Source organism: Oncorhynchus gorbuscha, linkage group LG11 (genome assembly GCF_021184085.1).
Source record: "Oncorhynchus gorbuscha isolate QuinsamMale2020 ecotype Even-year linkage group LG11, OgorEven_v1.0, whole genome shotgun sequence".
Classification (NCBI taxonomy): Eukaryota; Metazoa; Chordata; class Actinopteri; order Salmoniformes; family Salmonidae; genus Oncorhynchus; species Oncorhynchus gorbuscha.
In genome coordinates this window covers 36,881,521-36,893,958 of record NC_060183.1, presented here as the reverse complement: position 1 = coordinate 36,893,958, position 12,438 = coordinate 36,881,521, and the positions used below count along the sequence as shown (strand labels likewise).

The following is a 12,438-nucleotide window of genomic DNA, read 5'->3' as shown; positions in this document are numbered from 1 at the left end:
TTGAAGAAGAAAGGCAAAGTGCAATATTTGCCATGTAAAAGAAGCTAACGTTTCAGTTCCTTGCTCAGAACATGAGAACATATGAAAGCTGGTGGTTCCTTTTAACATGAGTCTTCAATATTCCCAGGTAAGAAGTTTTAGGTTGAGGTTATTATAGGAATTATAGGACTATTTCTCTCTATACCATTTGTATTTCATATACCATTGACTATTGCGTGTTCTTATAGGAACTTTAGTATTGCCAGTGTAACAGTATTGCTTCTGTCCCCCTCCTCGCCCCTACCTGGGCTCGAACCAGGAACACATCGACAGCCACCCTCGAAGCATCGTTGCCCATCGCTCCACAAAAGCCGCGGCCCTTGCAGAGCAAGGGGAACAACTACTCCAACTCTCAGAGCGAGTGACATTTGAAATGCTATTAGCACGCACCCCGCTATCTAGCTAGCCATTTCACATCAGTTACACCAGCCTGATCTCGGAAGTTGATAGGCTTGAAGTCATAAACAGTGCAATGCTTGAAGCATTGCGAAGAGCTGCTGGCAAACGCGCGAAAGTGCTGTTTGAATGAATGCTGCTTTCTACCACCGCTCAGGCAGACTGCTCTATCAAATCATAGACTTAATTATAACATAATAACACACAGAAATACGAGCCTTAGGTCATTAATATGGTAAAATACGGAAACTATCTTTTTGAGAAAAAAAAAGTTTATTCTTTCAGTGAAATACGGAACCGTTCCGTATTTTATCTAACGGGTGGCATCCAGAAGTCTAAATATTCCTGTTACATTGCACAACCTTCCATGTTACGTCATAATTACGTACAATTCTGGCAAATTTAGTTCGCATTGAGCCAGGCGGCCCAAACTGTTGCATATACCCCGATTCTGCATGCAATGAGCGCAAGAGAAGTGACATAATTTCCCTTGTTTAATATTGCCTGCTAACATGAATTTCTTTTAACTAAATATGCAGGTTTAAAAATATATACTTATGTGTATTGATTTTAAGAAAGGCATTGATGTTTATGGTTGGGTACATTTGTGCAACGATTATGCGATTTTGTTAAATCATCCCCCGTTTGGCGAAGTTGGTTGTCTTTGTTAGGAAGAAATAGGCTTCACAGTTCGCAACGAGCCGGGCGGCCCAAACTGCTGCATATACCCTGACTCTGTTGCACAGAGGGCAAGAGAAATGACACAATTTCCCTAGTTAAAATAAATTAATGTTAGCAGGCAACATTAATTAAATATGCAGGTTTAAAAATATATACTTGTGTATTGATTTTAAGAAAGGCGTTGATGTTTATGGTTAGGTACACATTGGTGCAACAACAGTGCTTTTTTAGCGAATGCGCTTGTTAAATTACCCGTTTGGCGAAGTAGGCTATGATTCAATGATAAATTAACAGGTACCGCATCGATTAAATGCAACGCAGGACAAGCTAGATAACTACACATGGTTGATGATATTACTAGTTTGACTAGTGATTATGTTAAGATAGTTTTTTTATAAGATACGTTTAATGCTAGCTAGCTCATTGCTGCACTCGCATAACATGCAGTCTCCTCGTGGAGTGCAAAGTAGTCGGCCATGATTGGTGTCCAAAAATGCCGATTACTGATTGTTATGAAAACTTGAAATCGGCCCTAGTTAAATCGGCCATTACGATTAATCGGTCGACCTCTAGTCTTTACTCTGTGACTCAAGCCTCTTCTTGCATTTTCCACTGGCCCTTCGCCCTTAGCTTTGTCCCCTGCACAAGGATGTCATTCATAGACACATTGAAACCCAAATATATATATATATATATGCGTGTGCAAAAACATACAGGAATATCTATTTACAAGTACAAGTTTCAAGCTGTTGTAATGCCATTTCAGGAGCCTAAAAGAGCTGACTGAGGCTAATATCACATTTGATTCAAAATCTCATAGACTTTGATTGAATTGGAAACTGATGAACACCAACTTTTTATTGATAATTTCCCTCCGACATGACAATGGTATTCAAAAACAAACTGCATTAGGCAGACTACAGTGTTTGTTTAGATAACGATGACATAACCAAGATGGACTTTACCTTCATGCAGGTAGATAGTCCCGTTACCCCTGTGATCTATTCTGGTAGGTTCTTATTTTTCAGAGTAAATAACTCACGGACACTAGAGAAGCTTTAACCAAGTTTAATTCTTCCCAAAGGTTCTGTACAGCTGTAATTCAGACAGCAAAACATTTCTCAACATCTCACTTTAGGACACTCCTCCTTCTCTCTCCAATCCTTACATCTTATGGTTCAACAGAAAGAAGGTAACCAGATACTAAACCCTGATTACTCCCTTAATAAGGGGAACTGACCTCACCTCCTGACCTCTCCTTCCCCTAGTCCACAGATGTCCATCAGTCTCTCCTATCTCAACCGTTGCTCTCCTCCCTTCCACCCAACACATTCCAAAGCTATCGGTCTTCCCACAGAGAACCATTAACTTCTGACTTTTACAACCCAGTCTCTTTCACTCTTCCTATTCAAGGCTTCTTCTCTATCATTTATTTAATATCTAAATGTTCAAAGTTTAGCATAATGTGGAATTAGTCAATGGGCCTGAATACTTTTCGAATGCACTGTACTTGTATTCCTCACCATAAAGGGCTAGAATCTCTCACCTTCTTTCTGAATCAGTACTTCCCTGAGGCATGCCGATGGGGAACACCATGGCTCCCAATTATGGCAACCTTTTCATGGGGGCTCCTATAACCGGACCCCATTTTTTTGCCAAAATAAAACCTTTTTAAGCCGGGCAAAGTTATGACTTTACTATGTGGATGATGATATGGTTATTTGTCTTGGGTCTTTTATGACTTTTTAAACCACTGCAGCGAATACTGTGTATGTACAATTTGATGTTGGAGTCATTAACTTGTTTTTCAACCACTCCACACATTTCTTGTTAACAAACTATAGTTTTGGCAAGTCAATTATTACATCTACTTTGTGCATGACACAAGTAATGTTTCAATCAATTGTTTACAGATAGATTATTTCACTTATAATTCACTATTTCACAATTCCAGTGGGTCAGAAGTTTACATAAACTAAGTTGACTGTGCCTTTAAATAGCTTGGAAAATTCCAGAAAATTTTGTCATGGCTTTAGAAGCTTCTGATAGCTAATTGACATCATTTGAGTCAATTGGAGGTGTACCTGTGGATGTTTTTCAAGGCCTACCTTCAAACTCAGTGCCTCTTTGCTTGGGGAAATCAAAAGAACTCAGCCAAGACCTCAGAAAACAAATTATAGACCTCCACAAGTCTTGTTCATCCTTGGGAGCAATTTCCAAACGTCTGAAGGTACCATGTTCATCTGTACAAGCAATGGTACACATGTATAAACACCATGGGACCACGCAGACGTCATACCGCTCAGGAAGACGCATTCTGTCTCTTAGAGATGAACCTCCTTTGGTGCTAAAAGTGCAAATCAATCCCAGAAAAATAGCAAAGGAGCTTATGTAAATGCTGGAGGAAACAGGTACAAAAGTATCTATATCCACAGTTAAACGATTCCTATATCGACATAACCTGAAAGGCTGCTTGCTCAGCAAGGAAACAGCCACTGCTCCAAAACCACCATAAAAATTCTAGACTACAGTTTGCAACTGGACATGAGGACAAAGATTGTACTTTTTGGAGAAATGTCCTCTGGTCTAATGAAACAAAAATAGAACTGTTTGGCCATAATGACCATTGTTATGTTTGGAGGAAAAAGGGGGAAACTTGTTAACCGAAGAACACAATTCCAACCGTGAAGCACGGGGGTGGCAGCATCATGTTGTGGGGTTGCTTTGCTGCTGGAGGGACTTGTGCGCTTCACAAAATAGATGGCATCATGAGGTAGGAAAATTATGTTGATATATTGAAGCAACATCTCAAGACATCAGTTAAAGTTAAAGCTTGGTTGCAAATTGGTCTTCCAAATGGACAATGACCCCAAGCATACATCCAGAGTTGTGGAAAAATGGCTTAAGGACAACACAGTTAAGGTATTGGAGTGACCATCAAAGCCCTAGCCTCAATCCCATAGAAAATTTGTGGGCAGAACTGAAAAAGCTTGTGCGAGCAAGGAGGCCTACAAACCTGACCCAGTGGGCCTAAATTCACCCAATTTATTGTGGGAAGCTTGTGGAAGGCTACCCTAAACGTTTGACCCAAGACAAACAATTTAAAGGCAATGCTACCAAATACTAATTCAGTGAAAGTAAACTTCTGACCCACTGGGAATGTGATGAAAGAAATAAAAGCTGAAATAAGTCATTCTCTCTACAATTATTCTGACATTTCACATTCTTAAAATAAAGTGGTGATCCTAACTGACCTAAGACGGGGAATTCTTTACTTGGATTAAATGTCAGGCATTGTGAAAAACTGAGTTTAAATTTATTTAGCTAAGGTGTATGTAAATTTCCGACTTCAACTGTATTTTAACTCACTCACTCACTCTCACACTCTCTCTCTCTCTCTACTGGTCAAAACTATTAAATAACACACATGGTATCCTTTAGTAACCAAAAAAGTATTCAAAGTAGCCACCTTTTGCTTGACAGCTTTGCACACTCTTGGTGTTCTCTCAACCAGCTTCATGAGGAATACTTTTCCAACATTCTTGAAGGAGTTCCCACATATGCTGAGCACTTGTTGGCTGCTTTTCCTTCACTTTGCGGTCCAACTCAGCCCAAACCATCTCAACTGGGTTGAGGTTGGGTGATTGTGGAGGCCAAGTCATCTGATGCAGCAGCCCATCACTCTCCTTGGACAAAAAGCCCTTAGACAGCCTGGAGGTGTCTTTTGGGTCATTGTCCTGTTGAAAAACAAATGATAGTCCAAACCAGATGGCATGGCATATCGCTGCATATTGCTGTGGTAGCCATGCTGGTTAAGTGTGCCTTGAATCCTAAATATATTACTGACATTGTCACCAGCAAATCACCCCCACACCATTACACCACCTCCCCCATGCTCCACTGAGGGAACCACACATGCGGAGATCATCCGTACACCCACACCGCTTCTCACAAAAACATGGCGGTTGGAACCAAAAATCTCCAATTTGGACTCATCAGACCGAATGACAGATTTCCGCTGGTCTAATGTCCATTGCTCGTGTTTTTTTTTTTGCCCAAGAAAGTCTCTTCTTATTGGTGTCCTTTAGTAGTGGTTTCTTTGCAGCAATTCGATCATGAAGGCCTGGTTCACACAGTCTCTTCTAAACAGTTGATGTTGAGATGTGTGTGTTACTTGAACTCTGAAGTATTTATTTGGGTTGCACTCTGAGGTGCAGTTGGCTCTAATGAATTCATCCTCTGCAGCAGAGGTATCTCTGGGTCTTCCTTTCCCGTGACGGTCCTCATGAGAGCCAGTTTAATCATAGCGCTTGATGGTTTTTGCGACTGCACTTTCAAAGTTCTTGAAATTTTCAGGATTGACATGTCTTAAAGTCATGATGGGTTGTCTTTGCTTATTTGAGCTGTTCTTGCCATAATATGGACTTGGTCTTTTACCAAATAGGACTATCATCTGTATACCACCCCTACCTCACAACACAACTGATAGGCTCAAATGCATTGAGAAGGAAAGAAATTCCACAATTTAACTAAACAAGGCACACCTGTTAATTTAAATGCATTCCAGGTAACTACCTCATGAAGCTGGTTGACAGAATGCCAAGATTGTGCAAAGCTGTCATCAAGACAAATGTTGGCTACTTTGAAGAATCTCAAAAATGTAAAATATATTTTGATTTAAGACTTTGTTGGTTACTACATGATTCCATATATGTTATGTCATAGTTTTGATGTTGTCACTGTTATTCTACAATGTAGGAAATAGTAAAACATAGTAAAACATAAAGTAAAACCCTTGAATGAGTAGGTGTGTCCAAACTCTTGACCGTGTGTGTTTTATTTACCTTTATTGTGTGTGTGTGTGTGTGTGTGTGTGTGTGTGTGTGTGTGTGTGTGTGTGTGTGTGTGTGTGTGTGTGTGTGTGTACACACACAAGTATATGGACATCCCTGGTGTAAAGCTTGCCATAAGGACCTTCAAAATCTGCACACTGCCCCTTGTGGTGAAATTAAGAACTGCCATGAGATACATTTGCATGTTCTTTTTATTTTATTTATTTTATTTAACTACGCAAGTCAGTTAAGAACAAATTCTTATTTACAATGACTGCCAAACCCTAACCAGGACAATGCTGGGCCAATTGTGCACCGTGTTATGGGACTCCCAATCAAGGTGATACAGCCCTTAATCGAACCAGGGTCTGTAGTGACGCCTCTAGCACCGAGATGCCGGGCCTTAGACCGCTGCGCCACTCGGGAGGCCCAAATACATTGCAAATACATGGTCATAGAAGATATTAATTATTCTGATAAAGGAAAGTTACTGTTTGACAAAATAGGCATACAAAGACAAATGTCGCAAAGTGTGGAAATGATAACAATTGAGTTAAGGAAATGCAGAAATTGGTAAAAATGCTGACATTTTTGGGTGATTTGTTTTATATGGTTCAATCAGAAGAAAGACCCATTAAAACCAAACCATAGGGTCATACACTACTCAAAGCATATTTAGAACTTGTATTATTAATACACACATACCGCCATATCATCAAAAATGAGACATATATTGTGATATAATATTTTGGCCATATCGCCCAGCCCTATACTAGTCTATCGCAGGGCCTTAGCCCCAATCCATTTTTTAGTGTTTTCGTGTGACTCGACCAGGGATCGACGCCTATGGATATCTTTAGTGTCAATTTTGTACATTTTTCTGTTCTCTCCTGTGTCCCAGGCCTGTCACCAATGTACTGCAGCCTATTTGGCCTGATGAGGGAGAGCGACCGCATGTGGTTCCCACCCAATCACATCCTCAAACTGGACGAATCAGCCAATGAGCTGCTCCTCTTCAGAGTGAGGTAGGAACTAGGAAGTGGCATGGGATCAGGGGTCTAGCACAATTTATTTCTCTGTTGAAAAGGAAATATTTAGTTGGAATAGATTTATAAAAAAATTGAGGAATTAAAGTGTGAAATTACAGTGGTAATGAAGTTTAATCAAAGTATCATTGTACTGTGATATACACAATTATATACAATGTTCTTTTATCTTCTATGACATCTTAATCTTTGGCTCAATTCCAATAACCCACCCCCTTAGTCCTTCCCCTCCGTTTTGCGCTATCCCACAAGTGGCATGGCGTGGGAGTGGTGTCTCAATTCAACTTGGAGCGAGGTGTAGTGCCTTCTCAGTCCTCTAGTTGGCCCTCCAAACAATGTGAATCAAGTTGCTGACTTCCAACCGCAATAATGTCCATCTGCGGACTGATGTTACTACATGGCGCTTACTATGCCTCGCTAAATGCCGCGGCCACTGCCATTGTGGCTGCTAGCGCGGTTTCTGTCCCAGACTGCAGCACAATAGGTGGCGGTAATGCACCAAAAACCCACCGAACAAGGCTGATGGCTAGATAGGGGACACCGGTACACAGTGTCCTTTGCCCCCGCCTGCCGAGCACTTCTTTCCCGCAGTTATTTTAACGATAAGGCAAGGGAGGTAGTTAACTTGTGTAGCCAATCCAACTCTCGCGTTGTGCTACCATCGCCATAACATTAAAATAACTGTGGGAAAGCAGTGCTCGTCAGGTGGGGGGCGAAGGACACTACTGGTGTCCTAGCTAGCAGCCTCTGGCATTGGGCGAGGCATGTATTGACCGTAGTATGCAGATAAACCCTACTCTCCTACCGATTGGTTCTCAAAACTCCCAAGGCTCGAATCTTGCTTCAGGAAAGGACTAATTTAAAAATACTAGGATGGAAGCAATTTTTATGAATCATGCAAAACATGTACTGTTAAAAGGAATATGTTCGGTAGCCCGTTACATACACTCGTACCCCTGTGCGGGTTGAAAATGGCAGATTTGGGCGCTGATAAGTGCCTAAATTGGAACGCATTGGCTGTACAGTAACACACTATAAATGATGTCACAGAGCTCAGGTTCAGCGTTTTCACAGCGCTGTGTGGGTTTTGACTGACAGCCGTTCTGAACTTGAGCACCGCACACTTCAAGAAGCTTTCGCGAACCCTCCTGCTAATTGGGCATTTTTTGTTTTCTGAGGGAAGGGAAGGCTTTAAAATTAGGAAGAGACTATTTAAAAAAAAATATGAGACGATGAGGATTATAGTAAATACCACTTTGATGTGCCAAAAACTTGAGTCCAAATATGCACTTCACATTAAAACTTATGTCATTAACAGTCACCGTTTACGATCACTGTTTGACGTGCAGTTACAAGATGACATGGCGTCACACCCTGGGTTGGTTCTGAACAGAATGACCCTATGTCTATTGTGATGAAAATTTGCCACGGAACTCGCACCTGAATGCACGCATGACTCCATTCTATGTGCACCAAAATTATCATCTGGTTCTCTGAATCGCCCTGTGGATGCCTAGCACTGTAAGATCCTATTTTATAACTCACCTCGTCATGTTGGCAACAGAACAAGATTTCAAATGATGCCCACCTGACCCAGATAGCTGTTTATAATGGGCCGTTTTTGGGGATTGCGTGAACAATAACCGTACTTGTTTGATGGCGGGGACGCGGGGTTGTGTTCCAAACAGAACAACTACAAGTGTGCTTGCTATAGTTTCTCAACGGCATAGCTAGGAGAGCTAAAAAAAAAGCACATAGTTGAATACTCTTCTTTGAGTCATTAAAGTGCATTGCGGATAAAAAAGACATGTACGTCTATGGATGTGTAGCCGATCTGTTTGTGGACCCTAAAACATTCGGTATAAATATTAGTTCAGTTCAGTAGCAGTGGTTTTAATTGTTCGTACAGGCAGAAAATGCATGTGTGAAGGAAATGTGACATGTCAAACTGCTATTATGGAATGAAAGTCCTAGTCCACATTGAACCACAGCCAGAGGATGTGTCCTGGCAGTTTTGTTGTTTTGATGTTGTCATTTGTTGCTGATACGGTAAGTACGCATTTGTTGCATAAGAAATATAAGGAAAGCTATTACAGCCACCTGTACAGGCTACTCATCCTTTGCATGGTAGACTATCCATTGGCTGCTTTTATTTATCGCTCTAACCACTAGTTGCTCTGTTTTCATGTGCCACCACCCTGTTTCTTTCCCCTCTCTCTCTCTCTAGGTACTACTTCCCTGGCTGGTATAAGAACCGAGTCTCCTGTGCCCACCGCTATGGGGTCAACAAAGGGCTGGAGAGCCCCGTCTTAGACGACACCGTCATGTCCTACCTCTTTGCTCAGGTTAGTCTCGACTTTGGCATTATTTTTTGCCTGGTTTGTTTTCAGTCTGGTAGAGTGAAATTCAAGAGAGCAAGATGTAAATTCATAAAGAGTCTCAGGGTAGGAGTGCTAATCTAGGTTCAGCTTTAAATTAATCGGCTCTTCTACTCAGGGTTGCTGTGTAAATATGGGCTCTGACCAAACCACAGGCTATATTTGGGGTAATGGTCTCTATAATCAAAGCACCTATCAGCAAGGCTTATAGAGCTTGTGTTGTGTAAATCATTGCTTAATCCACCCATTGGGTGGAAGGGTGGTAGGGTACTGAAGAAGGGGGAAGTGATATTGGGAGGCAGGGTGAGAGGCACAGTGGTGGGTTTTTTTTTTTTTTTGTGTGTATGTGTGTGCGCTATCTCACGTTTTAACAATGTTTATGTGAAGATTTGTGAACCAAGGGGCCCTTTTGATCTACGCTTATCCTTTTCACTTTACTATGAGAGAATATGTTGTCATTTAAAGGGGCAATACGCAATTGCTGCATCCCAATTTTGGACTTATAAATAAATTATATGCACTCATTGATTCTTGAAGAATATAACTTAGAGATGCTTCATGAGCTTAGTTAAACTTCCATACATCAGAACCCAAAATATTAGCTTGTTTTACCCAATGTTTGTAAAAATGTCAAATGTAAATAAACACGGTATAGCTTCAAAATATGCTTGAAACTATAATTCTAATTACCTTGGATAGGCAGTCCTTGCATCAATTACACTGTCTATGAATTTAAGTGGTTACATTTCTCCTGGCCTTTTTTTTCTTCCCAGAACAGAGGTGGGATGTGTTTTGTTATCTTTTCAACTGCGGATTTCCCCTTAAGTCTGTAGTGTGTCGTGTCTTTGGCTATGCCGGATTTAGTGATATGACATGCTATTCTATAAAATCCTTTCTCTGTAATTAATATTACCTGATTGAGCTAATCATGTAAATGTAATTAACTAGAAAATCGGGGCACCACAAAAGACTGTTTATAGAGCTGTTATCTTCCGAATAAACTCTTAAAACCTAGTAATATTTATCATCAATAGCAGTCAATATTAATCGTCACCTTATTTCAGTCTCATCTGAAAGTTGCAATTTCTTGGTTCACGAACCCTGGCTAACCAGTTGAATCAGCAATACAAAATTGGGTTTAATTATTTATTTACTAAATACCTAACTAATCACACAGAATTACATATACACAGAATGCAAATAATGTCATACAGAAAACGTCCCTGGTGGACTGAGCCGATATAACGGCTGGTTACACAAAGGAAAGGGGGTTGGGTTTGAGTGAAAGAGCGGGAAGACTGAGGAACAAAGGGAGAAGCCATGCTATGGTAAATACAGTATCTTATGCATTCTAAATTACCGCCCATTTGGAAAAGGAAAATGCAATAAATATTTACTCTGATCTGCGCTTCGGTAGGTTGGCCAACAGAGATCTTCCTGTCCTCGGAAGAATGTCCGAGGTGGTAAATTGGATACGTTGTCGTATCGTCGTTGTGTGTTAGGCTGGATACGACGTCCATCCTTTCCTAGCCCACGTTTACAGCGGCCGCTGCTAACTCAACGGCTAGGAGGTATCACCTCTGTAGTGAATAAGAGTTCAATGTTCATACCATTCGCAACCAAAGCTCACACTGATGTTGGCTTCGTTCTGTAGTTATTATCTGAACCATTCTGACATCGGATCGTCATCCTAATGTACAAGAGGTACAATTTTTGTCAAGGCTTTATATAGAGGAGGGAGAAGGGTGTGTTTTCATAGTTTTATAGCCCATGTCTCTTTACAGGGGTGGGTCACTGATTGAGCAGAGCTCTAACTTTTTGAAAACACAATTCTCTCATTTGGAAGCTAAAATTACAATCTTTTCACAAATAGTGTCATATTTAAACATTTAAATTGCACAACAATTGCATGTGAATCTGATAACAAGAATGTGTAGACTTTCCCAGATACGGTTTATGTTGTCCTGTCATCAGTCATAATGTCTCAGATGAACTTATATCATATTCATTAAGTACCAACGCATATTTCCAGAACCACACGGGGGGGACCTAGTGAATGACCTGCAGAGAGCTGGGACCAAAGTAACAAAGCCTACCATCAGTGACACACTACGCCGCCAGGGACTCAAATCCTGCAGTGCCAGACGTGTCCCCCAGCTTAAGCCAGTACATGTTTAGGTCCGTCTGAAGTTTGCTAGAGAGCATTTGGATGATCCAGAAGAAGATTGGGAGAATGTCATATGGTCAGATGAAACCAAAATATAACTTTTTGGTAAAAACTCGTGTTTGGAGGACAAAGAATGCTGAGTTGCATCCAAAGAACACCATACCTACTGTGAAGCATGGGGGTGTTTTTCTGCAAAGGGACCAGGACAACTGATCCATTTAAAGGAAAGAATGAATGGGGCCATGTATCGTGAGATTTTGAGGTAAAACCTCCTTCCATCAGCAAGGGCATTGAAGATGAAACGTCGCTGGGTCTTTCAGCATGACAATGATCCCAAACACACCGCCCGGGCAACGAAGGAGTGGCTTTGTAGGAAGCATTTCAAGGTGCTGGAGTGGCCTAGCCAGTCTCCAGATCTCAACCCCATAGAAAATCTTTGGAGGGAGTTGAAAGTCCGTGTTGCCCAGCAACAGCCCCAAACATCACTGCTCTAGAGGAGATTTGCATGGAGGAATGGGCCAAAATTCCAGCAACAGTGTGTGAAAACCTTGTGAAGACTTACAGAAAACGTTTGACCTCTGTCATTGTCAACAAAGGGTATATAACAAAGTATTGAGAAACTTTTGTTATTGACCAAATACTTATTTTCCACCAAAATTTGCAAAAGAATTCATTAAAAATCCTACAATTTGATTTTCTGGATTTTTTTCCCCCTCATTTTGTCTGTCATAGTTGAAGTGTACCTATGATGAAAATTACAGGCCTCATCTTTTTAAGTGGGAGAACTTGCACAATTGGTGGCTGACTAAATACTTTTTTGCCCCACTGTATCACCAGTAGTACATTTACTGTTATTTCCTATAATGTGTAGGTGATCCTTTCTAACGCAGCTTTTCTGA

The 12,438-nt window shown here is 40.9% G+C and overlaps 1 protein-coding gene across 4 annotated transcripts in view; it reads left to right on the top strand.

The window, feature by feature from the left end:
- Positions 1-12,438, top strand: part of LOC124048570 (tyrosine-protein kinase JAK2-like) — a 77,056-nt gene that overhangs the window by 27,204 nt on the left and 37,414 nt on the right. For all 4 annotated transcript variants that reach the window (XM_046369493.1, XM_046369492.1, XM_046369496.1 and 1 more), the window contains 2 exons: positions 6,850-6,973; positions 9,222-9,339. In XM_046369493.1, coding sequence (XP_046225449.1) covers positions 6,850-6,973; positions 9,222-9,339 — 242 coding nt within the window. The remainder of the gene's footprint in view (positions 1-6,849; positions 6,974-9,221; positions 9,340-12,438) is intronic.